This window comes from Dasypus novemcinctus, chromosome 15 (genome assembly GCF_030445035.2).
Source record: "Dasypus novemcinctus isolate mDasNov1 chromosome 15, mDasNov1.1.hap2, whole genome shotgun sequence".
Lineage (NCBI taxonomy): Eukaryota > Metazoa > Chordata > Mammalia > Cingulata > Dasypodidae > Dasypus > Dasypus novemcinctus.
Genome location: NC_080687.1, coordinates 93,268,123 through 93,292,548, shown reverse-complemented (window position 1 = coordinate 93,292,548; position 24,426 = coordinate 93,268,123). Strand labels below are relative to the sequence as shown.

The window sequence follows — 24,426 nt, the reverse complement described above, 5'->3', positions numbered from 1 at the left end:
ATTAGCTATTTGTACATCTTTGGAGAAATGTCTATCCAAGTCCTTTGCCCATTTTTTTGTTGGTGAATTGTAAGAGTTCTTTATATATTCTGGCTATTAAACCCTTATCAAATATATGACTTGCAACTAGTTATTTCCATTTTGTAGGTTGTCTTTTCACTTTCTTGATAATGTATTTCAATGTACAAAAGTTTTAAATTTTGATGAAGACTATTTTCTTTTTTTCTTCTGTTGTTCCTGCTTTTGGTATCATATCTAAGAAATCACTGTCAAATCTAAGGTCGTGAAGGTTTTCCTCTGTTTTCTTCTAAGAGTTTTATGGTTTTAGATATTATGTTTAGGTAGTTGATGCACTTTTTACTTAATTTTTTTTTATATGGTGTGAGGAAGGGTTCGAATTTCATTCTTTTGATGGAGAATACAGTACATACTTCTCAGGCAACATTTATCTATTTCTGCTTAAAATCAAACTGAGTCACAAGGAGAACAATGTAAACAACCATATTTATTGAAATCTATAGTCAGGAAACTTAGCCTGGTTTATTTTATTTTTGGCTTAAATGGCATTACTAAATGATACACACAAGCCTGACATAGTATTTTCTGACATTCTTTAATAATAAGATGGCATTATATATTTAAATTATTTCATTTCATCAAGTCTTATTAGCAATGACATTAGATTAAAGTTAACTATGGATAAAAGGTATTCCCAATATGAAACAATTCTATGCCATTCTAAATTTGTTATATCACAATGCTTTTTTACCTTCGTCTTACCAATCATTAATTTTTAAAGCCTCAAGTTCTACTGTATGTGTATGTTGCTTTGGAATGTCATTTTGTAAGTTTTACTCTATTTTCTTGTAATGGTTTCAACTAAAGGCCTTGGAGAATGCTGGTATTAGCCTATGGAATCAGGCTAATGCCTAGTACCTCAGCTTTATGAGACAAGGGTCAAGTTCACTGTTAAAGAGTGTACCAGCTTCCTATGAGCTTGGGTAATGAGTTCAAACAACTAAAAATGGGGCTGGAATTAATCTTTTATTACCTAAAGCAATCCACAATTAACATGGTTAGCACTGGACAGATTTTCACAGAAATGCACAAACATTGTATAACTTTGAATCCACAAGTTGCATAAACCCCAATGATGACTTTGAAATACTATTTTGTCACTTAAAATGGATGCATGGAAAGACCAGTAGTAAGTTGTTAGATACAATCCTTTTTGCAAAGGATTATAACACTTTCATTTTTATAGTGAACATGTCATGCTCCAAAATACATTTTCTAGATCTTCAGGCCCTTACAAGATCCAAGGGCCCTTAGAAACCCCTTCTTGAGCAATTAGCCTGCATCAATCTGCTAACTATCACAAAACTTCACAAGGAGCTAGGATTACAAAGAGGATTCATGAGAAGACATACATGTCTTCCATATAGAATCAGTATTCTCAAAGAGATGAATTACAGTATACACAGACTATCTTGGCTTTCACCGTAGGAATGATAAAACATTGTACTATTGTTCTTACAGACTGTAAAGTTACTTTTCACCAGGAATTTCATATAAACCCAAATTGCTTTCTTTTAATTTTCTATAGCAAGCAGAAGAGCAGACATGAAACATAACAGGAAGTTGTGTTACTCCAAAAACATCATAGGATTGGATGATGCGAAAACCTTCGTCAAACATGGTACTATGGCACCAGTCACACCTGGCCGTTCTGAAATGGAGGAAACCACAAGTCAATATCTGACATATTTCTGCTAAAGGAAAGTCACTGTGTTCGATGTGGTACAAGACCTAAAAGTAGTATAAAATATGAACTTTATCTTTATTTAACTTACCATCCAGAGGAAGAGTTAAGATATACCTAAGAGAAAAATGAGATCCTAAGAAAGCTCAACAACCAAGGAGATATATGTATAATTTTATCCCAGTTTCCAAAATAAGAAAGTATATATGCATAGTTTAAAAAGACTCTTTGACCCTTAATTGAAACAGTAAATATCCTTGGACAACGTGATCATGAGGAATTTTAAATTTCTTTAGGTTTTTCTGTATTTCCCAAATTTCTTATAATAAATATGTATTTTTTGTAATTTCAAAATAAATGTATCATTTAAAAAATAGACTCCCATAACATAGTATAAGATTAGTATCAATAATATATTTTTAAATGCCCACAAATCAGTTTATTTGTTAAAAATAAGAGCCCATTATATTGACATTAGCACATGAACAGATAATTTTCAGGATATGAAACCTGAATGTCCCCAGAACATAGCTAAAGCTTCTCCAACTCACTAGTAATCAGGGACTACAAAACAAAATAGCAAAGAAGTAGTATTTCACAATCCTGAGATGGGCAGAAAGATAAAGGTCTGACAATACAAAGCTTGGTGAGGGTGAGAACCATCAGGTATAGTCAGCCTCTCTTGGTGGAGTATAAATTGGGGTAAGCACTTTGGAGGGCAGTCTGACAAATTCTCCTTAAACTGGAGATGCACGTACTCTATGACTTAGGAAAACTCTTACCATTTGCGTAAGGACACATGCTTAATAAGTTCCCTGGAGACTTGGTAAGAGTGAAATACTCAAAACAAACCAAAACAAAGCAAGAGAATGGATAAATAGAATATGGAATATTCACTTAGAGGAAAATTATACAGGAGTTAAAATGAATGAACTAGAGTTCTAAAAATCAATAAAGATACTGCATTTTTTTGTTTTATTTTTTACCTATTGTATTGAAACATTCGTAAACCATACAATTCATCTAAAGCATACAATCAATGGATAAACCATTTTTCTATGAGTTCTACCTTTCATTACTGATTTGTGGGAAACACATTTATGTATATTTCAAGATAGATATCTCTTAATAGTTATAAGTATTGCAAATATCTTACTCTAGTCTATGGCTTGTCTTTTTTATTATTACTTTGCTTTTTTTTTTTTTTTTTTTTTTAGGAGATACTGGGGATTGAACCAGGGTCCTTGTACATGGGAGGCAGACACTCAACCATTGAGCTATATCTGCATCCTATGGTTTGTCTTTTAATTTCATTCATGATGTCTTTGGAAACATTATTTTTATTGTTAAATTTATAAAATGTTTGCTTTACTGCTTATATTTATTGTGTTTCACTTAAGATGAGACCATACAAATAGTCTACAATACTTGTTTCTTAATGCTTTAAGGTTTTGTTTTTCATATTTAAATCTTTAATCTATCTGGAATACTTAGCATGTATCCAATACAATATTTTTCCTTATGAATGACTCCATGTCTCAACATCATTATTGAAGTCTTTCCTTTCCCTACGAATCCACAATGCCACATTTGTCAAATACCAAGTTTTCACAAATGCATGAGAACATAACTGGGTTATATATTACCTACCTTTGGTTAATTGATTGATTTTTCCTTGCACCAAAAACCAACCCATATTACTTTCTCTAACTTTATAGTAAGTCTTGATACTTGATAAGCAAGCCCCTTAAGTTAGACTTCTTTCTCAGCTCTTTTTTTATTTGGCTACTTTGGAGCTCAGCAAAAAATAGACATTTTAGGATCAGCTTGTCAAGTGTCTCAGAAAATTCTACTGGGATTTTGACAGGAATTGTATTGAATTTATAGCTCAATTTGGGGACAACTATTTTTCGTATTAAATGTTCTTATCCCTGAATAAGTGTGTCTCTTCCATTTAATTCAGTCTTCCTTACATTTTTGTAAAGTTTTAAGTTTTTTCTCCATAAAATCTAACATATTTCACTAGTTACATTCCTAGGCGCATTCGAGTTTTCTCTTGCCATCATAATAAGTATCTTTTTAAAAAAAATTACCCTTCTGCCTGTTTGATGTCTGGTTTTAATTATATTTTCTTTTTAACCCCACGCCATAGATACTATTATTATTTCATACAGACTGTTTACCCATATACTTCCCAGTTCCTTTCCTCACCACTCCTTCTCATTGGTCCCATGTTTGTTTACCACTCACTAAGTAGGTTTTAATTCTTTTAAAAATATTTTGCCCTTGGAGATTTTTCTTACTTTCTCAAGTGCACTAACATCTCTTGAGTATTGATATCTCAGTGCATTAAAATCAAAACCTCTTAGACCTAGTTCCTCTCTTATGGATCTTTGGTTATATTTTTCAATTTCTCCCATGGTTATATGTCTATTCAAATTTTCCAACTTTTATTGAGTTAGTATTGGTCATTTCTATTTTCCTAGGAAATAATTTTATACGGGTAGGCAGCAAATATTTGTTAAATCAACAATCCATGTGTCGATAATCAATACTTCAGTAGAAATGGTTTTGCACCTCCTGGAGGAAATAAGAGCTGACTGAGTGGACTGTAACTGTGTGGGGCGTAAGAAGCCTAGTCTGGAGATTGGGTGGTGGTCCAAGCACTCCTCGCCAGTCACTAAGGGGGAGAAGTGGTCCTATGCACATCTGCTCTACTCCTGGTCTCTAGGAAGAGAGGATAGAATAAAGCATTTAAGTAGTATCCCTGGGTCTAAATGTTTTTTAAGAGCCTACCTCCATGTCCTTAGTAATTCCTAAAAAGATTTGTGACCACTGTATAGATATTAGCAGCTACAGTGATTCTCACTTCATTATGGAATTAAGTAATAACTTGAGAAAATTAGAAAATGGGTATAGCTGTTCGAAATTGTTCATGAATTCCAAAAAATAGGTATTGGATTATGTTTGTAAACTGGTCTGTTCTTCTGGCCATATTAGATTATGTTGGATTCAGAGGTTTCACTTTGACTTGATTAAATAATGATTAAGGCTTTGATTGGGCCAGGTCAGTAGGATTGAATTCCTGCTCACTTGGTGGGTGGAGACGCACAGAGAAACTGCACCACAGAGAAGGGAGATTGGAGTTTTAATGCTGGAGCCCTGGGAAGTCAACACACAGGAGAAGAACAGAGAGGAATAGACATGGCTCCACAGACACGGCAGAGGCCCTGGGAAGAGAGATGAGCCGTTAGCCTGACAGTTCACGGCTGACTCTGAGGAGACAGCAGAGCAGCTGAGCCTTGGGAGAAACAAGCCCCGCAAGAGAAAGGAGTCTTATCCCCACTTATAGCTGGTACTGGAAGGAGCTGGGACCACGCAGCCTTAAGCGGAGGGGGAAGGCTGAACATCGGCAGCTCTTGCTCCAGCACATGGCAACAGACTCTGGGGAGGGAAGTTACTTATACTTTATGGCCTGGTAACTGTAAGCTTCTTCCCCAAATAAATACGCTTTATAAAAGCCAACAGATTTCTGGTACTTTGCATCAGCACCCCTTTGGCTGACTAATACAATGGAGCAGAATTTGGGCTTCATTATTATGTTTGAGGAGCCAGAAGGAGCAATCTGTGTGTGTGTATGTGTGTAGAGTAAAACTGACACCTGGCCCTGTAATGAAGAACACTTTAAATGCCTAAAGCTGTGTTTTGGTTAAATGGGTTTCAGAATTTGCTCACCTCCGTAGTAACTTTTGAATATCCATTGGGATTGCATTATAATAGCTATGTAGATTATTTTTTACAATAAAAAAAGCAATAAGATCAACGAGACGCCGTGCAGTATTCAAAGAATTCTCTGTCCAAAAACAAGGGTGAGTGAAAGTATTATCAAGGTGAAGTTTTTTCAGGTGAAGTCTCAAAATTCCAGGTGGTAAAGAAGTTATATAATTCCCATCCAGATTCAGTTTTTCAAGTGACCTGCATATAAAGGGAACTGGATTTTAAAATGTATTCATGCAATTTATAATATTGAAGTAAAAAAAATAATATTCATGAAGATTTGCATCAAACTCAATAGCAATAAAATACAAGTCTATATTTAAGTATTCCTTTAGAACCAAGAGAATTTACTTATAAAGCAACTGAACCAATATTATTATGCAAACAAATACATTTGCATGACTGGTACAATTAAGGAATGTATTTTGGGTCTTTGAAACATGTCTTATCATGGAAAAGGAAATAATATCCATAAGCACAGAAAGATTACTAGATGTTAGATTATATAAAATATAATGACACCCAGAGGGAATATATTTTCTCAGAAAAAACTGAAAAGCAACGTGAATTTTCTTTTTCATACAGGCCCAATTTAGACAGTGAGATTTACACTGGCAAAACATGTTATGTGCTAGGTTGTGCTTTGGTTTTTCATCACCAGGGTCCCCTTGGTTTTGACTGGGTCATTTGCTTCTAGTAACCATGATTCCTTTATCCAAAGAGAGACAATATTATTAATTTTCTCACTGTATACCATTTCTTGAATGATGTTTTGCAAAGTCACTTACCCCCTTTCAAATCAATGCCAGAAGCAGACAGAAAAGAATCTGTTCCTGAGGGACATAGAAAAGTCAAATCAGAGGCTGGTTCAGCTGGCCCGGTGCACCTGGGGTCCAGGGGCTGAGAGATGTATGGCTCTGTCTTCTGCTCAGACCTGGTGGCATCACAGAGCACCCTCCGGAGCACTGAGAATGTCAGTGGTGGACCTGGAGGATGTTGCTCTGCTGCCCGGGATGCTTGGCAGCCGAGGCTGTCTGAACTGCAGCTCTTCTAGCATTATGTTTTTCAACCTGTTTAGCTCCCCCAAAACTCATGGTGGGGAAGGGGGCCATGAGAGTTTGAAGTTCTTTTGTGAATCCAAAAAGAAAAAGGTGATGTTCTTGAACTGATCCACTCCTGTGGGTGTGGGGCCCTTCTGATTGGACTACGTCAGTGAGGCGTGACTCGGGTTGAGTCTCCACCCCCTCACCAGAGCCATATATAAACAGAGACACAGAGAGACACACGACAAGAGAAAGGAGGCTGCCGTTTCATCCTGCCGTGCAGGAAAACAGAGAGGCTCTGAGAGGCTAAGAGAGGCCCCAGAGCCTGGAATCAGCAGGGCCCAGAGGCAGGGAAGGAGGCCTCCCGGGGCCTGGGCCCAAGATGCAGCTCAGGGCTGAGGAGACACGCCCTGCCATGTGCCTGATAGCTCCCGGCTGAACTCGAGAAGAAAGTGGAGCAGCCAGACCCAGAGAAGAGGCCTGGAAAGAGAGAAGCCCTATATCTGGCTGCCCACAGCTGGGCTCTGGACAGCAGGGACCTTGGTGGAGATAGGCCGCTATCTTGCTTCACCATATGGCAGGACCCCAGGATCACTAATAGCTGACTTTGGTGAGAAAGCATCTCTGCTGATGTCTTGATTTGGACACTTCACAGCCTCAAAACTGTAAGCTTTTACCCTAAATAAAATTTCCATTATAAAAGCCAACCCATTTCTGGTACTTAGCATGAGCAGCTGTTTGGCAAACTAATACAGGGACACTCATGCTGGAGGTTCCCTTACAGTAAACCAAGTTAGGCAAGGGTTGCTTCACCCATGGGGGTTCTGCTGATCTTTGCCAGCATTTTCCCAGAGTATACCAGAAAAAAAGATTTAGAATGCAAAAGAGTATTCCTGAGGCCAGCAGACTCTGAGGAGATACAGATCAGAAATTGAGGGGAAAAACACTTGAGAAGACTCCAATCAAGCACATACACTGAAAAACTTTCTTGAGGAAAAACTTAAGTGGATGAGCTGAAGGACAGAGGGTCCTTGTGGAAGATCCTAATTAGAGGCAAAGACAAAGTGAAAGAAATACCTCAGAATGAAGCAAGAGGACAAAAATCATGAGGAAAAATATAGGTGTCATGGAAGAAAGGTTCAGGAGAACTAGCATATAGTCAGAGTTTCAGAAAGAGAAAATGAAACAGATGAAGGAGAGGCAATAATCAAACATATTATGGAAGAAAAACTTTTTGAATAAAATAAAAGATAGCTTTGAGCTGGCTGGCAGATGGAAAAATTTCAGTGTATTTCAGGAAAGAGGGGTTAAAAAAACAAAAGACACTCTTAAGCATATCCTGATGAAATTCCTGTAAACCAAGAATTATGAGAAAAACTTTATCTTTCCAGAAAAAAAATAGGAGCTACTTATAAGGAAAAAGAAATGGAACAAGCACTTCATGCCTTGTGGGCAGTGCCAGAAGCCAGAGGAAGACGTGACCATAAGGATTGCCTGCCCATTCAAGACATCATTTACCTGTCAAGGTTAAAGAATCAGATAAATTACCCACCAACTTCACCTGAGGAACATGCTTGAGGAAGAGCAGCCAATGAATCAACAGAGACATCTCCAGGTTCAAGGGAGATGAGAGGAGAGAAAGCAGAAGTAAGGAGGAAGTCTTGAAATACATGGAGTTAAAGATAATGGAGAATGGTGGGAAATGGGAAATTCAAGTGTGGAACGTTCTTTAAATAAGAAGAGGCAAAGGAAAATACCCATTAAAATCTGAAACTGAAGTTTCTAAACTGTCTCAGCAAAACCTAGAGTTAGAAAAGGGACAGATGAGTTGGAGGAAGAGTGGGAAAATAAGAATTTTCTGAATCTCAACTATTGGCAGAAGGCAGCAGCGTGGGGACAGAGACCATCAAGGCGGAGCACTCGCTTTGATCTTGCTTCCAGAAACTGTTAAAGAAAAATGTGCTTGCTTATGAGTTTCAGGAAAGGAAAATACCATTAATAGATTGGGAACAATCAATAGAGATCCAAAATTAATGAGAAAAAAGAGAATAAATAGCATCCTAAACAAATCACCAGAAACAAGGAAAGAGGGAAAGGAGAAAGTCAATAGAAAGTAAAATGGAAGACACAAAATTAAATCTATCAGTCATAACAAAGGTGAACAGACTCAAGTCACTCATTAAAACAAATATTGTCACATGGGAAATGAAAAAATTGGCATACATACTAGAAAAGCAAAGATAAAATTATCTTATTTTGTTGAAGATAAGATTATGTTTCTGGAAAACCAAAGAAAATCTGGTAAAACTCAAACAGAACTGAGAGAATTTGGTTACGTGACTTGATTTTAAATCAATCAAGAAATACATAGCTTTTCTCTATTCTGGCAATAGCTAGAAATAGCTAGAAACATAATTAGCAAAGCACTACATTCACAGTAGCAACACAATTGAAAATACTTAAGAAAGTTTATTGAGAGAGAGAAAGTAAATCATAAATTCTTTTGAAGAACATAAAACCAGATATGAACAAATGAAAAAATAAACTATGTTTTAGGATGATAATATCTCTTACCATTAAAAATATAAAATCTTCAATATTAATGTGTTGATGCAAGGTGATTCCAATTAAAATATCAACCTTATGTTTATGTAAGTGGAGGGAAGGGACTGGGAATTATATTAATGATCTCAAATTTCATGATTTAAAGACAATGTTTAAAAGACTATTACTTAAAAATAATCTTCCTGCTAGATATTAAAAATTACTTTAATGTTATAATCAGAATAATGTGGTCCTGACTTAGAAAGTTTTTAATTGATGTGAGAAACACTCAGAAGTATGCATTAAAATTACACCATGTATTATTAAATGATCATTTGTACTGTCATAAATAATTACTGAAAATGTTATAACTTTAAAATATTGTACACCAATCATTTGAATTACATTTTTGGTAAATTTTATCCATCACATATTACATTTTATGGCTATTACACAAATTAAGGGACTCAACTTTCTCCAGCACAATTGTCACCAAATATGTCCTTACAAGGCATAAGATTTTGTGTGCACTTTTTTTTTGTTTTTTTTGTTTTACTTTTTTTATTGATTTTGTAATAATATTACATTAAAAAAATATATATATGAGGTCCCATTGAACCCTACCACCCCCACCCCACCTCTCCCCCCCCCAGCAACACTCCTTCCCATCATCATGACACTGTGTGCACTTTTTACTTTCAAATTACCTGAGTCTCTGGATTTCATTTGGAATAGATTCAATATCATTGTAAGATATATCAAGTTCCTCAAGGAAAGTCAAGGTAAATAACCTTAAATAGGAGAGAAAATTAGTTGAGAAGATGATTATGTTTGTCATCCACCGGGAATTAATAAAGCATTACATACTTGAGTAAATATGTAGAAATATAGAGAAATTATATATTTCTAAGAGCTTAAAGCCTTTTCATTAGGAATGATGCAATTCCCATGAAAATTCCTAGAAATTATTCATCTATTCATCAAACTGGGTTTGAAATGTTTAGAGTATATAATGCCCCAATGAGAACAAGTCATCTGAGAAATTTTTTTCTCTCCCCTCCCTCCCCCCGGTTGTTTGCTCTCTGTGTCCATTCACTCTGTGTTCTTCTAGGACCACTTCTATCCTTATCAGCAGCACCAGGAATCTGTGTTTCTTTTTGTTGCGTCATCTTGCTGTGTCAGCTCTCCGTGTGGGCGGCGACATTCCTGGGCAGGCTGCACTTCACGCTGGGCGGCTCTCCTTACGGGGCGCACTCCTTGCGCGCGTGGGGCTCCCCTACGCAGGGGACACCCCTGTGTGGCATGGCACTCCTTGTGCACATCAACACTGGGCATGGGCCAGCTCCGCACAGGTCAAGGAGGCCCGGAGTTTGAAACACGGACCTCCCATGTGGTAGGCGGAAGCCCTATCCATTGGGCCAAGTCTGTTCCCTCATCTGAGAAATTAACACAGATAAATTTTTTCTTGGTTGCATTAAGATGTTCCTAGTGAAATATCTTTGGTCTTTCTTTCCATTAAAAGTAAGAATCAAAATGATAATTGTATTAGTCAGCCAAAGGGGTGGTGATGAAAAATAGCAGAAATTGATTGGTTTTTATAAAGGGTATTTATTTGGGGTAAGAGCCAAAGTCTATTTCGACGTGTTGGAGCAAGATGGCTGCCTTAATCTGTGAGGGTTCAGGCTTCCTGCGTTCCTCTGGGCTCAGCTCCTCAGTTTCCTCCACAAGGTCAGCTGTAGACTTAAGCGAATGGCTGTCTCTTTCCCTGGGGCTCCAGCTTCAGCATCAAACTCCAACATCAAAAATCCCTCAACTCTGTTCTTCACCATGCCTTTTATCTGTGCCCTAATCATAACTCAATCATGCCCAGTACAACATGATCCAGGTACAAGGATCATCCAATATTTCTTTTTGGAATTCATCAATTATATCAAACTGCTACAATAATGTTGTAGACTTTGGATGAATTTTATGCTTTATTAGTATGTACCAATAAAATTGATTTGTTTAAAAAAAAAAAGGAAGAACAAAAGAACACAAAGACTCCCTGTAACAATGAGGACCTTTTTCCTGGGGGAAATGGGAATTGCTCCTTCTTTAAAAATTTATTTTTATTTTTTATTTTTTAAAACTTTATTTGAAATACAAAAAAATAGAATAACAGACAAAAGGCAGCTCAACAAATTATGGGTGCATTACTCAAGAAAAGTTCTGTCCAGGCACTTTTTATATCATCTGATCCCAACAGCAAACTCACTTGTACTTTCAGTGTTCAGAAAGATAAATACAGATTAGTTAAATGACATAATCAAAGTCTCCTTGTTAATGACGAAAATGAAGAAGGGAAAAAATGCTTAATCTTGTTCATATCTCACAAAATCAAACCCCAATATCTTTTTTTTTTACCTTTAGCATTAATATATTACCTTCTTTACTTTTGCTACAAAAATGTTATGATATTGTTAACTATAGTCAATAAATTACATTAGTTATATTTTTCCATGTATCACTATATTCTTAGCACCTTATAAAAGAAGAATGTTCTTGTATTTACATATTAACCACAGTTCTCATCTACAGCCAAAATCACTGTTTTACTTTCCCTGTATTACCCTCAAGTTGTCATCCAACTAACATTGATCCACCACTTCTTTTTTTTAAAAAAATAGTTTTTATTGTGGTAACATATATTCAACACAAAATTTCCCATTTTAACCACTTTCATGTGTTGATTCAGTGATATTAAGTACATTTACAATGTTGTGCTACCATCACCACCATCCATTACCAAAACTTTTCCAGCACCCCCAAAAAGAAACTTTGTACCTTACACTAAGCAATAATTCCCCATTCTGCCCCTGCCCTCAAGCTCTGGTAACCGCTAGTCTACTTTCTATTGCTATGTATTTACATATTCTAGGTATTTCTTAGAAATGAAACCATACACTATTTAACCTTTCATGTCTGGCTTGTTTCGCTTAACACAATGTCTTCAAGCTTCATCCACACTGTCACATGTATCAGAACTTCATTCCTTTTTGTGGCTGAGTAATATTCTACTGCATGTATAAACCATATTTTGTTTATCCATTCATCTGTTGATGAAGGCAATTTTTTAACTCTCTTGCTCATTCACTCATTACTACTGCTTTTCAATCTCATTAAGACATAGTGAGGGTTTCTGATGTTGGGGTTTTGATTTGGAGTTTGACGCTAAAGATTTAAGCTGGAGCCCCAGGAAGTCAGCACGCAGAGGAAAGAGAAGCCAGCCCCAGGAAGAAAGGAACCTTGAACCCAGAGAAAAGCAAGCCCAGGAACATAGGAACCCAGGAAGCCTGAACTCTCACAGACGTCGGCAGCCGTCTTGCTCCAAATAGACTTTGGTGAGGGAAGTAACTTATGCTTTATGGCCTGGTATCTGTAAGCTTCTACCCCAAGTAAATACCCTTTATAAAAACCAAAAATAAAAGATATAGTTATCAGCAACTTAGGCTTTTTCTTCCTTTCCCCTCTTTTCTTTCTAAAAATATTTCAATGTACATACAACAAAATGCAAAGATATTAGGTATTTGATTCAAATAGTTTCAACAAATATTTACATCCCTGTAACTGCATCCAAAACAAGATACTGAAGTTTTACAGAAAGTTCTCACTTGCACATTTCCAGTCAATCCCCTCCCATTCCCAAAGCAACCAATTTCAGACATCTAACATCATGTATTTGTTTTGCCTGTTCCTGAAAAATCATATAAATAAAATCATACAAAAAGCAGTGTTTTTTGCATTTGGAATCTCAGTCAATATAATATTTTTTGGATTATATATATATATATGTATTTTATTTCCTTTTTAATGATGACTAGTATCCAATATAAATATAAAACAATTGTTTTTTCATCTTCCTGTTGATGGACATTCGAATTGGCTCCTGTTGTAGGCTATTCTGAATAAAGCTGCTACAGACATTTTTGTAGAAGTCTTTTAATGGAGATTAAAATCTACCTTCTTTCCTCCTCTACTTGAGTGGTTGAGTTGCAGGAGAAAATCACACAGGATTGGAGAATAATGTCACTACAAAGTCATGGTTTCCAGTCTCAGCTAAGCCTACAGCACTATCTGCCAAACTTTCATTTCCTGTGCTTTGGTCTTGCTTTTTTCTCTCAATATCAATTCTGAATCTTTTTTACTTTCTTTAAAGTTCCTTCTTAATCATTTCTCCTCATGGTCTCAAAGATGATATTAATTTATGCCCTTTCAGTGTAATCTCCCTCAACTGATTTATCGTAGGCGCTAAATATATCTTTGTTGATGGAATGAATTTCCTCTTCTCTTACCCATTGTGGTGGAGTGGGTTGTGTAGCCAGTTTGGACTTGGTCTTGGTCTGCATTCTGGCTTCGCTGTAAATACGATCCCTTGAAGATGTTTCTTCAGTTAAGGTGTGGCCCAGCTGAGTCAGGACGGGCTTTAATCCCAATGACCAGAGTCCGTCATAGGCACCGTGAAAGTCACATGGAGAGGGAACCCATGGGGAGCAGCCAGGTGCAGGAAGGCAGTGGGACTCAGAAGAGAAAGGAGGAGGTGCACCATGTGCCTTGCCATGAGGCAGAAAAGCCAAGGACCGAGGATCGCCAGCAGCCAGGCAAGAACGCTGCCGTCTTCAGGGGGGGAGGAAGCACGGTCTTCTTGATGACTCAAGTTTGGACTTCTCCTAGCCTCAAAACCAGGAGCCAATAAATTCCCGTTCTTTAAGCCAACCCATTGCATGGCATTTGCTTTAGCAGATGGGAAACCAGAACACCCACATTAACTGCGTATTTTCCATGCCCATTATTAGGACCTATTTGCAGGTTTGGGAGATGAGGGCTACTCTATCCAAAACGAGGATCTCCACTTGTGTCCATGATCCCTTTCCTTTCTACTGCCTGTGAAATTTTGCACCATTAGTCACCCTTCCTTATCGTCTCTCTGGCTCCTTTCCATTCTTGTGGGGATATGCCTAAGTCTTTAAAAATAAAAAGCAAATAACAAATTTTTTTGTAAGATTGTATTTCCGTTTTCTAATCTCTCTCTCTTACATTGCATCCAAAGAGTGTTCCACTTTCCCTACTACCAATTTCTCTCCTCCCATTCCACCTCTACCCACTGCACACTGGCTTATGTTTCCACCATTCTACTGAAAGTGTTCTCACTCTTTATCTTATTGAATTTCTTTACTGTACTTGACACTGGATCATCATCCTTTTTTCAAATAATTTACTCACTCCTGGTTCTCTTTATGCCATTTGAACATTTTTGTTTGTTTGTTTTCTGATCTTTATAATGTCCTCTACTCCTGTATGTAGCTGAAATATTGACATTTCTCCAGGAATATTTCCTCAGCATACTGCTCTATACCTACTTTCTAGTTTCAACTTTTTTTAATGCCCCTCCCCAGATGGCTCCCTCGTCTGTTTGCTCATTGTTTTTGCTTGTTGTCTGCTTGTTGTTTTTTGCTCATTGTTGGCTGGTTGTCTGTTTTTTCTTTAGGAGGCACCAGGAACCAAACCTGGGATTTCCCATGTGGGAGGTGGGTGCTCAACTGCTTAATCCACATCCTCTCCCCTAATTTCAACTCTTACATTGTGATAACTCAAAATCTTTATCACCAGCACAAAACTCTCCTGTGAGTTTACCATGCTTAAGTCCAGCTGTGTGATGGACAGCAGAACTCAACCAATTTGTTAATCAAAAACTGAGCTTGTCAATTTTATTCTTTCTAACCTAGTTGTCTTTATTCTTATCACCTATTCTGACTAAAACTCATCAATGTCTTCTCATTGCAATCAGAATAAAATGCAAATTTCTTCACATGGTCTCCAAAGCCTCATGAGCTGTAGTGTCTATCTAACTCTTGGACCTCATTTCAGGCCACACTCTCAATACAAGCTAAGCAACACCAGCTTCCTGTCAGCTTTTCAAGAGTTTTACTTGTCTGTTACCTGTCTCCCACATGTTAATATTTTCTTCATTTTTGGCCTGGACTTGAAAGTTTCTGCTTAAATGTCAATTCCTCAGATAAACCTTTCTTATTATCTCAATTTAATTCATGTCTCTCCTGGCACCTTTCTTATTTTTCTTTGCATTCATAGCTCTTAAATATTTTATATTTATATTTTTATGGGGGTGTTCATTAAAGTCCCTGTGCCATAAGAAGGGTTCTTGACCCTTTTACTTCCCATTGCAAATCCAACTGCTAGTACAGAGCCTATTGTTTAGAAGATACTGAATAAATATCTTTCATGTGACTGAATTATTTCACTCTAGCTAGAAATCTGGCAGTCACCTTGACTCTTCCACTGCTTACACCCTCTATGTCTAATCAACACCAGATCTTTCATATGTTACTTCAATTTCTCAACATTCTGTTTCCTCTTCTCTGTGCTCTCTACTGTTGCTGTGGTGAAACCTCTCATCATCTCTTGCCCGGATTACTGTGATATCCCACTAACTTGTCACTTCAAATTGAGTTTTATCCCTTCATATCCATCCTCCACAATGCCACCAGCATGTCCTAAAACAGGAGTCTGACTCTGCCACTCCTGTGGAAAACCCTTTAGTGGCTTTTCTTTGCATATAATATGAAGTAGAAATTCTTTATTGTAACTACAAGATCTGGTCTCTGCTTACTCACCAGGTTTATTTCTCACCACTTGGCCTTGTTCTCCAGGGTCCCAAAACATCAGACATCCCACATCATATATGCTGTTTCACACCTCTCTTTCTTGCATATATGTTCCTACCTTTCCTTGTAGAAATATCCCCTCATCACCGGCTCAACTATCCCTAGCTAGCTTGCTCTCCTTTAACTGGGCTCATTCACACACAGTCCCTCCTGGCTCCTCTCCATTCTTGTATTTTGTTTACATGACATCTCTCCTAGGGAGCCATCTCTGATCTTCCAAAATGGGTTACGTTCCACTCGTTGGAACTCTCAAATATTACAATGTGCCATCTCCATTATTTTACTTTACTGCATTATATTCAATTGTCTGCCTTCACCTAGGTTGTGGTCTCCTTAGAAGCACACAGCAGAGGTTTCATCAACACATGTTGAATTACTTATAAGAACAAAAGTATAACATTCAAAGTGAATCAGTGCAACTGCATGGGAAGTGATAACATCCAAATAACAGAATTCACATGAAGCCAGAACCATCTCAAATATAGTACCTAATTGTTTTGTCCACTACATTTCACTCAGCTTCATCCAGTTGCTCCTTCTGAAGCCCTGCCACTATGTTAGCTCTTTGCTCAGCAAGCTCGAGTTCTGGCTGCAATCAATTCTTAAACACTTCCACACTCTCGTCCTCCACTGTATAAGCACTCCCTAAGTAAGTTTTGATTTAACAAGTCTGCAAATGAACATTTGTACTTATGCCAGAGCTTGCTCTAACTCTTCTTGGAGGTCCATGAAGTTAAATTATCCCATTATGTTTTCCATTCTTGGCTTCAATATACTGTCCATCTCCCCTTGATGTGCAGGCATACCCTATGTTATTAAATCAAAACCTTGTGCTTTATTTCAGAGACACTAATATTTTCGGAAAAGAGCCCCCTTAAACTTTTTAAAAATCATAACCAATAACACATGCTAATTTGCCCAGTCTCTAAACAATGAACAAAATTTTGATCCTTTAACTGCAATTAAGTTTTAGTTTCTTTAGGAAATTTTATATTTTGTTTAGATGATAGTTTATGGTTAAAATATGTCATTTTGATTATAGAACTATCCAGTATGAATTCAGATTTAGCCTATTATATAAACATTGGTAGGGAGATAGAGATACAGAAACAATGATAGATGTGCGTGCATACATGTACAGATACTACTTAGCTCTGTTGGTTGAGAGGGCCTGAAAGCTTTGACACCATAGTAGCAACAAGCAAACTCAATGTCTAGATCTTGGCTTCTAAATATCATTCTCCAATAAAAGGAACCAAGTTTCCCTTGGAGAAAATGGCTGGTTCTATGAGAAGGAGAGGGATAATACAATGTTATTGTGGAAAGTACAGGTGAGTCAAACAGAAACAAAATGCCCATAATGCAACATTCTTCCTTAGTGTTTATTTATTTTTTTTGTATATGCCATGTGTATATATGTGATATGTATATTTGTGTCTTTATATAGAAATGATATAATTTATTTCACAGGTTTTTATTCTTTTAAATGACGGAATAGCCTTAGAGTGTATGACTGTATAATTTGTTGGATAGTTGACATAAATATGCTGGATGAAAAGACTTATAAAAGAATTTTGGCACATTTCCTTAATTAATATAAGAATCTTCCTTTGTAAAATGTTGTTCTTAACCCAAATTCAATTTGTTAAACTGTAATTAGAAGATGTATATAATTTTTCATTGGTTAAGGTTTTGATTTAAAATGTTCAATAGAAGTTAAATAAATACCAGTCCATTCTTGGGAAGAAATCCAGACTATCAACATGTATGTTGAAAGGATCTTGGATATCATACAGGTTGATCTCCCTCGTTTATTGATAAGAAAACTGAGGCCAAGAATAGGTCATGACTTTCCCCTGATCAAATAGATAATTACCATTAACTCTGAAGTTAAAAGTCTAGATTTCCTAATTCCAGTTACCAAAATGCTGTCATGGGATAGGTGCAAATTTCTCACCTGAACTGCTTTATGTAAACCGTGCTCATTTAATCCTAAAATAATGCTCTTTAGATGTATATTCACTAGCTCTATATTAATTGCCATCTATGTAGCTGAGAGGATTATTATTATTATTTTTTAAAGAAGTTTTGGTTACAAATATGTTACATAAAAAATATAGGGGGCGGCAGACTTGGCCCAGTGGTTAGGGCGTCCGTCTACCACATGGGAGGTCCGCAATTCAAACTCTGGGCCTCCTTGACCCATGTGGAGCTGGCCCATGCGCAGTGCTGATGCGCGCAGGGAGTGCCATGCCACACAGGGGTGTCCCCCGTGTAGGGGAGCCCCACGCGCAAGGAGTGCGCCCCGTAAGGAGAGCCGCCCAGCACGAAAGAAAGTGCAGCCTGCCCAGGAATGGTGCTGCACACACAGAGAGCTGACACAGCAAGATGACGCAACAAAAAGAAACACAGATTCCCGTGCCGCTGACAACAACAGAAGTGGACAAAGAAGACGCAGCAAATAGACACAGAGAACAGACAACCGGGGTGGGTGGGGAGGGGAGAAAAATAAATAAATAAATAAATATTTAAAAAAAAAAAAAATATATATATATATATATAGGGGATTCCCATCTACCCCATACCCTCCCCGTCCCATACTTTCCCCCATTACCAACATCTTTCATTAGTGTGGTACATTTGTTACAATTGACGAACACATTTTGAAGCACTGCTACTAACCACAGACTATAATTTACATTATAGTTTACACTTTGCACTGCACAATTTTATAGGTTTGACAAAATGTATAATGGCCTGTATGTTTAACATCACAATAAGAAGCAAACAACCTAACTAGAACAGAATATGAATAAATATTTTCAAAAAAGCTGCTAGCTGCTTTCAAAAGGCTAATTGATCATATCCCAAACTAAAAACTCTTCATTTTCTGTGTTTATAATCTAGAACTATCAACCTTACCCAGGTGGAAGAGAAGTAATCAAATTAAAAGAAATGATGAAAATTCTAAGGAACTTAAGTTGTTGAATTTCAGAAGGGATTTCTTTGATAGGATTATTTCTCAGTATCAATACTTGTAAATGTTTAAGACAAAATACCTGTGGAACAGAAAAGAGAAACAAACATAAATAGAATAATTAAGTACGCAAATCCTTATCTATTATCTTTTATAAACTCTTTGAACTAATGTAGTAGAATCAAAATATTGATGTTAAAGAGATATATTATATATCTCAATAAAAACTTTTGATAAACTTTTAAAGTAAATGACCAGTATTCATACATATGATATAGTGAAATATTGCAACAACTTTATTTGAATGCTCTTGACTGGAGTCCCTAGTTCTTCTCTAAATGGGAAAGTCATCCTGTTAGATCAAAATCATGGTTTAAAATGAGGTAACTATTCAATGATGAGGGAAGATGGAAATACCTGCAGAACCAAGAAGATAAGTGGAATTAACTGTAGGAATCAGTGGGTGTCAGATATTATAGCCAGATTGGTCTTACTCTGATATCATAATAGTTTCAAACATGCTGATTTTTCTAATAAAAAGTAGAATGTATAATTTAAAGTTGTTTTTGATATTCTGGGTTCCTCACATTTCCATAAAATTTTAGGAATAGCTTGTCAATGTGTGCTAAAAAAGCAGTTGAAATTTTCATATGGATTGCCCTGAATCTGTAGATCAATTTTTGAGTATTACCACCTTAAAAATATTGTTTTCTCTTCCATATACATGGGATGTCTTTCCATTTACTTATATCTTCTTTCATTTCTTTCAACATTTTCTGTAGTATTCAGAGTACAAGTTTATTTTTTCTTTCATTTCTTAGAGTACAAGTTTTGACTTTTGTTAAACTTACTCCTAAATATCATGCTTTTTGATGCTCTTGTAAATGGATTTTTTAAAAAATTATTGGGATTGTTCATTGCTAGTGTATAGAAACACAGTTTGTTTTTGTATTTTGACCTTATATCCTGCAAGATCAATGACCTTGTTTTTTTAAGCATGTTCCTTATGATTTTCTATATACAAGACTATGTCATCTGAAAATGGAGATTGTTTTATACCTTCCTTTTAAATCTGGATGACTTTTCTTTCTTTTTCTTGGCTAACTGCTTTGACTAGAAATTCCTGAATAAAGTTGAATAAAAGTAGCAAGAGTAGACATCCTCATCTTGTTCCTGATATTAGGAAGAAACTTTTTCCAGTACAAGTGACGCTAGCTGTGGATTCTTCACAGATGTCCATTATCAGATTGAGGAAGCTCCCTTCTATTTCTGGATGTTAAGTGTTTTTGTTAGGAAAGGGTATTGAATTTTGCCAAATGTGTTTTCTGTGTCTTTTGCAATTATCATGTAGTTTCCTCCTCCCCTTTATTATATTAATATGGTGTATTAACTTGATTGATTTTTGTATGTTGAACTAACCCTTCATTCCTGGGACAAATCCCACTTGATCATAGTGTATAATCCTTTTAATATGCTATTGGATTAGATCTGCTAGTATTTGGCTGAGATTTTTCTTCTATATTTATAAGAGATACTGTTGGTAGTTTACATTTCTTATGACATCTTTGTCTTCTTTTGATATCAGGGTAATACTGGTCTAATTGTTTAGATAGTGTTCCCTCCTCTATTAATTTTTGGAAGAGTTTGTGAAAGGTTGATGCTACTTCTTCTTTAAGCATATGGTAGAATTCACCCAAGAAGCCATCCAGCCCAGGGTTTTTCTTGGTGGGAAATTTTAATTTAGTATTCAGTCTAAATTGTTATAAGCTCATTCAGATTTTCCATTTCTTCTTGGGTCAGTTTTTGTAGTTTATGTCTTTCTAGGAATGTGTTCATTTCACCAAAATTATATTTTCTCTTATAATCTTTTTTATTTCTATAAGATTGGTAGTGATGCCTCCTCATCCACTCCTGATTTTAGTAACTTGAGTCTTCTATATTTTTTCCCTTGTGAGTCTAGCTAAAGGTTTGTCAATTTTGTCAATATTTTCAAAGAACCAAATTATGGTTTTGTTGATTTTCTCTATTTCATTAATTTCTATATCTATCTTCATTATTTCTTTCCTTCCTCTTCCTTTAGGTTTAGTTTGCTCTTTTGTAGTCTGTCCTTTTTTAATTAGAGAAATTGTAGGTTTACAGAAAAACCATGCATAAAATACAGAGTTCTCATTTACCACCCTATTGTTAATTCCTTGCTTTTGTGTGGTGTATTAGTTACAATTGGTGAAAAAACATTTTTATAGTTGCACTACTGTACTATTAATTATAATCCATGGTTTGCATTCGGGTTTGCAGTTTATGTTGAATGGTCCTATGTTGTTCTTTTTTAGATTTTCATTCTAGTAACATGTATATACATCCTAACATTTCCCCTTTTAACCACACTCAAATATATACTTTAGTGCTGTTAATTATGTTCACAATGTTATGATACCATCACCACCACCCAATGCTAAAACTTTTCCATCACCCCAAACAGAAATTTTGTACCAATTAAGCACTAACTCCCAATCCCCTACCCCCATTCCTAGCCCTGGTAATCTTTATTCTAGTTTCTGACCCCATGAATTTGCTAATTCTAATTATTTCATATCAGTGAGATCATGCAATATTTGTCCTTTTGTGTCTGGCTTATTTCACTCTGCATAATGTCTGCAAGGTTCATCCATGTTGTTGCATGTACCAGGACTTCATTGCTTTTTAGGGCAAATAATATTCCATGTATGTATAAGTCACAAATTGTTTACCCATTCCTCTGTTGATGGACACTAGGGTTGCTTCCATCTTTTGACAATTGTGAATAAAGCCACTATGAACATCAGTGTGCACATATCTATTTGAGTCCATGCTTTCAATTCTTTGGGTTATATACCTAGAAGTGGAATTGCTGGTTAATGCAGTAATTCTATACTTAAATTTCTGAGGAACTAAAACTGTCTTCCACAGAAGCTGCACCGTTTTATTTATTAATTTTATTGTCTTTTTTTAAAAAAGGTACATAGATCACACAAAATGTTACATTAAATATGAGGTTCCCATATTGAACCTGGAACCTCGTATGTGGGAAGCCGACCCTCAACCACTGAGCTACATTGGCTTCTCTGAGTTGATTTTTTCATTTGTTTCGCTTGTTGTTTGTTTTCATTTTTTCAGGAGGCACCAGAAACCAGACCTGGAGCCTCCCATGTGGGAGGTGAGCACACAACACCGTGAGCCACATCCACTCCCCTCATTGTGGTGTGGTTTTTTTTCTTTTTTAAAATCTTTTTTCACCGTGGTTTTGATTTGCTTTTCCTTAACGGCATGGTTTAAAGTCCTTGGATCACATAACTGTGATAAAGTGATAAGCTTTAAAATAGGAGATAGTAGTCAAATTAAATTGCACATAAGACTAAATCTTTTTACTTCCACCTTCCAGACTTAGGTCTAGCCAGTCATTACCTGCTTTTGTACTTAGGAGGAACAAAGACCTTTCCTGGTCTAAACCCAGGTTCATCTCATTTGATTTCGGGTTGAAATTGTAGTAAAACTGATAACTTCCCTCAGGTCATATGTTTGACCCTCATTCTAGGAAATTCTGTTAACTCACTATTCTCATCCCCATCTCAGTGTTTCCCAATGTATATTCTGTAGAATCCTTGTTCTAACAAAATGTATTAGGTTTTATATTTTTAAAGGATGCCATGGGGAAGCAGATATGGCTCAAATGATTGGGTTCCCTTCTACCATATGGGAGGTCCAGGGTTTGATTCCTGGGACCTCCTGGTAAAGGCAAGCTGGACTGCGTGGAGAGCTGGTCCACACGGAGTGCTGGCCTGCGTGGTGAGCTGACCTGAGCGGTGTGCTAGCCTGTACAGGAAGCTGACCTGAGCAGAGAGCTGGTGCAGCAAGATGACATAACAAAAAGAGACATAGAGGAGAGATATTAAGAGATGCAGCACAGCAGGGAGCTGAGGTGGTGCAAGAGATTGAGCACCTCTTTCCCACTCCAGAAGGTCCCGGGGATCAGTTCCTGGTGCCCCCTAAAGAAAAAACAAGCAGACACAGGAATGCACAGTAAATGGACACAGAGAGCAGACAACAGGGGGGTGGGAATAAATAAATAAATCTTTAAAAAAAAAAAAAGATGCCATGGCAAACTAATTTTGGGAAGCAGAATTAAAGTATCCTATTTTATTTTATTGCACCTAATTTTATTTCATTCACTTTAGAACTTTAATACGTTTCTCCAAGGGCATATGATAGGCAGTGTTACCAGTCATGTTACTGTTTTTCAAAAGAGCATATTGAGTTTCAAAAAACTCAGAGATTTTCAGAAAAATTATTTGTATATAACATAATCCATAACTCTCACTTTTAAAAATCCAATTCATTCCACTCTGTTTCTACCTTTCTACCCATCCTTAATTATTTTCGGAAGGCTCTGTCCCCTGCCCGAGTCTACCATCTTGAGCTTTCCATGAAATCTGTAATAATTCCCATCACCCCACTTGAGCCTTTGATCTGCTATTCATTGGCATTCTATCATGCTAATAACTAGGTAACATCAGCCTACCATCAGTCCAGCCCTCTTAGCATGGACAATCATCCTCTCTGGAATATTTTATCTGTATTTTTAAAGGCAACAGATATCTATTTTTAAAGGCAAGTTCTATCGATTTCCATCACACTTTAAAAAATGAACAGTGGAGTGGAAGTGGTTCAAGCAGTTGATCTCCCACTTCCCACACAGGAGATTCCAGGTTCAGTTCCAGGCGCCTTCTGAAAAAACAGACGACAAGCAAAATAAACCAAAAACCAACTCAGGGGAGCCGAGGTGGCTCAGTGGTTCAGTGCCGGCTTCCCACATATGAGATCCTGAGTTCAATCCTCTGCCCCTGGTACCTCAAAAAAAAAAAAAGAAAAAAAAAGAAAAAAGAGCAATCTGTACTTTAATAAAATGATATCTGGGGTGGGGGACTTGGCCCAGTGGTTAGGGTGTCCGTCTACCACATGGGAGGGACGCGGTTCAAACCCCGGGCCTCCCTGACCCGTGTGGAGCTGGCCCACGCGCAGTGCTGATGCGCGCAAGGAGTGCCCTGCCACGCAGGGGTGTCCCCCGCGTAGGGGAGCCCCACACGCAAGGAGTGTGCCCTATAAGGAGAGCTGCCCAGGGCAAAAGTAAGTGCAGCCTGCCCAGGAATGGCGCTGCCCACACGGAGAGCTGACACAACAAGATGACACAACAAAAAGAAACACAGATTCCCATGCCGCTGACAACAGAAGTGGACAAAGAAGAACACACAGCAAACAGACCCATCGAACAGACAACCGGGGTGGAGGCAGAAGCAGAAATTAATAAATCTTTAAAAAAAAAAAAAAAGATATCTGTATGAAAAGACACCTGAATAGCTCTCTTGTAGTTTTACATTCTTTTTTAAAGAATGGAGTATTCTTTTGCAGATACACAAAACTTGTTTCTATTTAGAAGAAAGGTAAAAATCAACATAAAGAATTAAGATTCCTATATTCCTTGGGAATTCTTGTGACTTTGCCCTTATCAAATTAATAAAATTGAAATGTATTGGAAAATAAAAAGTATCTCTTCCTAGTGAAAATAAA

General features: G+C 36.9%; 1 protein-coding gene across 2 annotated transcripts in view; it reads right to left on the bottom strand.

Moving 5' to 3' along the window:
- Positions 1-486: 486 nt before the first annotated feature.
- Positions 487-24,426, bottom strand: part of LRRC63 (leucine rich repeat containing 63) — a 55,733-nt gene continuing 31,793 nt past the window's right edge. Inside the window, exons 6-9 of one of the 2 annotated variants that reach the window (XM_058276664.2) lie at positions 18,771-18,907; positions 9,834-9,917; positions 5,498-5,737; positions 487-1,729 (exon numbers count right to left, since the gene is read on the bottom strand). In XM_058276664.2, coding sequence (XP_058132647.1) covers positions 1,549-1,729; positions 5,498-5,737; positions 9,834-9,917; positions 18,771-18,907 — 642 coding nt within the window. In that variant the 3' untranslated portion in view covers positions 487-1,548. Of the gene's footprint in view, positions 1,730-4,893; positions 4,993-5,497; positions 5,738-9,833; positions 9,918-18,770; positions 18,908-24,426 lie in introns of those variants that run through there. The other variant, XM_058276665.2, reaches the window with a different exon arrangement.